Raw genomic sequence first — 4,847 nt, forward strand, 5'->3', positions numbered from 1 at the left:
GGGGGGGGGGGGGGGGGGGGGAAGGGTACAGAGCCCAGACAGAGCCAGGAAGGGCCAGGTCCTCGGCAAAGCAGCGGGCTCCAAGCTCAAGGCTCCGGCCTCACCCGGACGCGTGCCCTGCTCCGTCCCCGGAGTCCAATCACTCTGGGGGATGGCCGTGTCCAGGGCTCGGAGGGCAGCCACGTTCCAGGCGAGGCCGGGGAGTCGGGGTTCTGTGTGAGCCCGAGGACATGGACAGGAGGTGAGGGAAGAGGCCTTCTGATCGGGAGATGAGAGTGAGGAAGAGGTGGCCTCTGTGAAGGAAGGGACCCCTCCTCTCAGGGCCCTTGGGGCTGCGACTGTGGGCCTCTTTCTGCACAGAGTGTCTGGTCTCTGTTGTTAAGCATTTAGCCCTATGTGCTGATTTTCCCTCCCAGCCTAAATTGCGTTTTCCAAAAGCGTGGTGCCCTGCGTCCAGCTTGCTAATTTCCAGGAAGAAACGGCAATTTACAAATCGTGAGCAAGTGCCCCCATCTCTGCCTGCAGGAAGGGGGCACCCTCTAGGGTCACAGGCCCGGTCGTCGGGGAGGAGATGCCTGTGCACATTCAGGAGGGAGAGAGCCAGTTCCTGAAGGCACGGGTCCGGAGAGGGTTTGGGGGGTGTCATTTGAGCCGCATCTTGGAAGAAGCACTGAGCTCCCCGTCCCAGGAGAGAGCCAAGCAGAAGCAGAGGGGCCCCGCTCGGCAGCGAGGTCGTGGCCTCCGAAACCCCTTGACGCAGGGCACTTGCCTCTCATCCCAGACCCACATTGCGTGGGCTGGTCTGCAGGGGGCGAGGGTAATAAAAGCCTCCAAATGAGACCCAGGTTGTTTTTTTAAAAAATCTCATTAAAAACCAAAAGCGCACCTGCCTCTAAACATCTGAATGCGCCTCAGGAGCAAGGTTATGATTTTCTGTAAATTTTTAACGCTTGTTAACGCCGCGTCTGAGAGCCCTGCGTCCTTCGCCTCCCGCCCCCCGCACCCCGCAGAGCCCGTGCCGGATGCTGCAGTGGGCTGGGTGCCCCACAGATGCGCTGGGAACAGCGTCCGCCCGGCAGACTCCCTCTGACTAACTGCATTGCTTTCTAATTTGCTCCCATATCAGTTGAAAATGCCTAAAGCATTTTGTACAAAGTCTAGACTGTTTTCAAGTCAACTGGCATTTAAGCAATGATCGGAAATCTCTTCCGCCGTAGCCCCAGATGTGGGCCACGACTGGGTTTGTTATCTTGGTGGCTTGTGACACCGGGGCCCTTGCACGAAGCCCACGTTCTCCCTGGAGAGAAATCCCCGGGTTGTGGGTGTGACACAGCGATCCCGCACGCAGCACCCCAGATGCCAAATGAGGGTGTTTCTGCCCAGCGGACGGGGTTACCCAGGCGACAGCCAGGAGGGGCGAGAGGCACGAAGTTGGGCGGCCCCTGCACGCGGGGATGGCCCCTCCTGGTGCCCTTGGCAATGGGCCCCCATGCCACAGGAGCCGCCTGGGGCTGTGAGCCTTCTCGTCCAGCGCCACCTCGCTGGTCCCCAGGCCCGCTGTGCAGAGTGTGCTCCCCCAGCCTCTCCCTGAACCGGACCCTTCTTTCCCAGCGGCTGCAGCCCTGTCCCCTTTGACCCGGGCCCCGCGGGTTGGGAGGGAGGACATGACAGGGCGCCGTTTGGTCTTCATTATCCTCTCCTGGCTCTCGGTGCCGGGCCGATGCCAGGTGGATCGAACCCCGAGTCCTAGAGGGGACACTCCCCGCCCCGCCGCTGACCCCTGTGTCTTCTCCGCAGGTTTGGTACATGGACGGCTACCACAACAACCGCTTCGTCCGTGAGTACAAGTCCATGGCCGACTTCATGAGCACGGACAATTTCACGTCGCACCGCCTGCCGCACCCCTGGTCCGGCACGGGCCAGGTAGTCTACAACGGCTCCATCTACTTCAACAAGTTCCAGAGCCACATCGTCATCAGGTTCGACCTGAAGACAGAGGCCATCCTGAAGACGCGCAGCCTGGACTACGCCGGCTACAACAACATGTACCACTACGCCTGGGGCGGCCACTCGGACATCGACCTCATGGTGGACGAGAACGGGCTGTGGGCCGTCTATGCCACCAACCAGAACGCCGGCAACATCGTGATCAGCAAGCTGGACCCTGTATCCCTGCAGGTGCTGCAGACGTGGAACACCAGCTACCCCAAGCGCAGCGCCGGCGAGGCCTTCATCATCTGCGGCACGCTCTACGTCACCAACGGCTACTCGGGGGGCACCAAGGTGCACTACGCCTACCAGACCAACGCCTCCACCTACGAGTACATCGACATCCCCTTCCAGAACAAGTACTCGCACATCTCCATGCTGGACTACAACCCCAAGGACCGCGCCCTCTATGCCTGGAACAATGGCCACCAGGTTCTCTACAATGTCACCCTCTTCCACGTCATCCGGTCCGACGAGTTGTAGTCGCCCCCGCCCGGGGGCCCGAGGGGCGTATCCTCGCCCGCGTGGAAGTCTCCGCCAAGTAGCTGCCAAGATAATCTGACGATACTAATAATATACTAACTTCCGGACCAGCAGCAGCAGCGTCACCTCCGTGCACCTCTGGTCCGAGCAAGAGGGCGACACCCTTGGGAAGAGACCCCCCCCACCCCGTCTTTGCAGCTGGAACTNCCTCTCTCCACCGCGTGTCCTGTCGTAGCGAGGCTCCGCGTCCCCACGGACCCGCGTGGGGCGCACAGCCACAGCGCCCACTTGTTCGAGCTCGTGTCCCCCGTAGATATATTGTGCCACGTCCGTCTGTCCTTTCCTTGAGGTGGTAGCTCTGTGTTCAGTTGATGCAGTGAATGTTGTAAATGCAGTGCTGTAGTTTGGGTTAATAAGTGGATGGTTTTTGTTTCCAAAAAGAAAAAAAAAATATTCAGTGTTCACCCTTAGAAAGAGGTAATTGAGTTCAGGCTGATAGTAATCAAAGGAATTCTTCTCCTCCTGTTAAATTATGTCAATAATGTAACCATGGGTGGGAAGGGCTTGTCGGGAAACTCCGTTTCCACAGGGAAAGGAACGTTCCTGAGGGTAACAGAACGCGGGAAGTACAGGTTTTCAGTAGAAACGAGGGGAACTTTGTACCGTCCAGTTATCTAAGGAACAATAAAGATAGTAGGAGATATTGCTTCCTTTGTCGTTTCTGAGTCTTTGAAAGTGACAGAGACTCCAGCCGCTTGTGATGTAGTCCAGAGTCCGGCCGGTCCCCTCCCGCGAGGTCACACCCTACACGTACTCTCCGCCGGGTCTCTAACCCCCGTCCGTCCCCCGCCCCACCGAAAGCCTGAGAACCAGGCTGGGGCTCCACGCCTCCTGGGGTGAATCCGAGTCCGGGGTCGCACCTCCCCCATGGGGTCTCCTCCTTGGGCGGCTCTGGACACAGTGAGGGGCATCCGAGGAGCCCAGGCCAACTCACAGGTGCCCATCGATGCAGAGGGGGACCCCCGACCCCAGATCCTTTCCTGCTTTCTTGTTGCTGCCGGCACCGCAGCGTCCTTCTGCCACGGAGCTCAGAGAGGCCCTGACCGCTGACACCGGGAGAGGAGGGGCAGGCAGGGGGGAATGCCCACTCCTTAATTAGAGCCTCGACCCCCGTGAGCAAGACAGGGACGTCACACCACCTCAGGACGCGCTTGCAGGGAAAACTTTTCCAAGAGGAGGCAGGGTCACACTTCCACGTTTTTACAGGTCTCCTGGGAGTGTGGCATCCAAAGCGGTCCCGGTGACAGGTGGGAGCCGGTCATTCACGTAAGAGCCCCACGTTTCAGGAAAGCAGTAATTCAGCCTCCAAGGCCCGGTGTGACAGGACCATGTCCAAGCACCCCAGGCAGGGGCTGGTGCATAATTATGGCTGCAATTATGGGCCGGCTTCTTGGGACCGAATCAGATGTACAAATACCTGTTCTAAGTTCCAGGAACTAAATAATGACCGAGAGGTCCAGAATGGATTTGCTGTCTCGGACTGAGTATTTGCTAGGGAAAATATTCCTCCAGGATATTAAATACACAAGAAAAACGGCTCCATCCAGAGAGCAAATAAAACAACCGGCCGGCCACTAAATCTCCCAGATCCCAATAACCGAATATATTGGCTGATGGCAGAACATCTGTGGATGAATTTTCTTTATTAAAAGTCTGGTGTGCAATCAAAACCCACAGCTCTTCCGGGGAGCTCGAGGCCGGGGCAGGGGAGGCTCGGTTCTAAGTGTGGTGGGCGTGGGGCTTTCCCGTCCCAAGTCCGTGATGGTTGACCCCACGTGGCTGTCCATGCCATCAGCTGTGGCCCCGGAGAGCCACGGGGTCCTCTAGCCACGGCCGGGGGAGGACGCCTGCCCACGCTCCTGCAAGCCAGCTGGACAAGGGACGCCGCTGTGGGCGCAGTGGTCACCTCGGCTCCTGGGGGGTGGGGGGGGCGCCGGGCAGACACCGGGCCACGTCCGCGAGCGGGCGCAGAAATGCGGGCGGTGGTGGCCGCTGATTGCTGAGCACACGAGACAGGGGCGGCCCCTTACTGGGTCGTTTGACTCCGGTCTGTTTGGAGGTTGAGCACAGACCACGTTAGAAGCAGTGGTAGCCCCGCCCTGCCCCCCGCGCCCCTCTGACCTCACGCCACCCTGGACATGAGGTGACACTCCCTGTCCCCAGATCAGCGACCTCGGGCTCGGGGAGGCCCAGCTGTCTCCCGGGGCAGCTGATCTTCCAACCCGCGAAACGGTGTCCACGTGCACAAGACGGTGAAGAGGCAGAATGTTCCAGACTCTTGCAGGTCCCTGGAGACGGTGAGTGGAGGCCTGGGC

General features: G+C 59.4%; 1 protein-coding gene across 2 annotated transcripts in view; it reads left to right on the top strand.

The window, feature by feature from the left end:
- Positions 1-2,674, top strand: part of OLFM1 (olfactomedin 1) — a 34,903-nt gene extending 32,229 nt beyond the window's left edge. For both annotated transcript variants that reach the window (XM_077774648.1, XM_077774647.1), the window contains exon 6: positions 1,798-2,674. In XM_077774648.1, the coding sequence (XP_077630774.1) occupies positions 1,798-2,472 (675 nt within the window). In that variant the 3' untranslated portion in view covers positions 2,473-2,674. The remainder of the gene's footprint in view (positions 1-1,797) is intronic.
- The last annotated feature ends 2,173 nt before the right edge of the window (positions 2,675-4,847 follow it).

The sequence above is a fragment of the Crocuta crocuta genome, unplaced genomic scaffold (genome assembly GCF_008692635.1).
Source record: "Crocuta crocuta isolate KB4526 unplaced genomic scaffold, BGI_CrCroc_1.0 scaffold458, whole genome shotgun sequence".
Taxonomy (NCBI): Eukaryota; Metazoa; Chordata; class Mammalia; order Carnivora; family Hyaenidae; genus Crocuta; species Crocuta crocuta.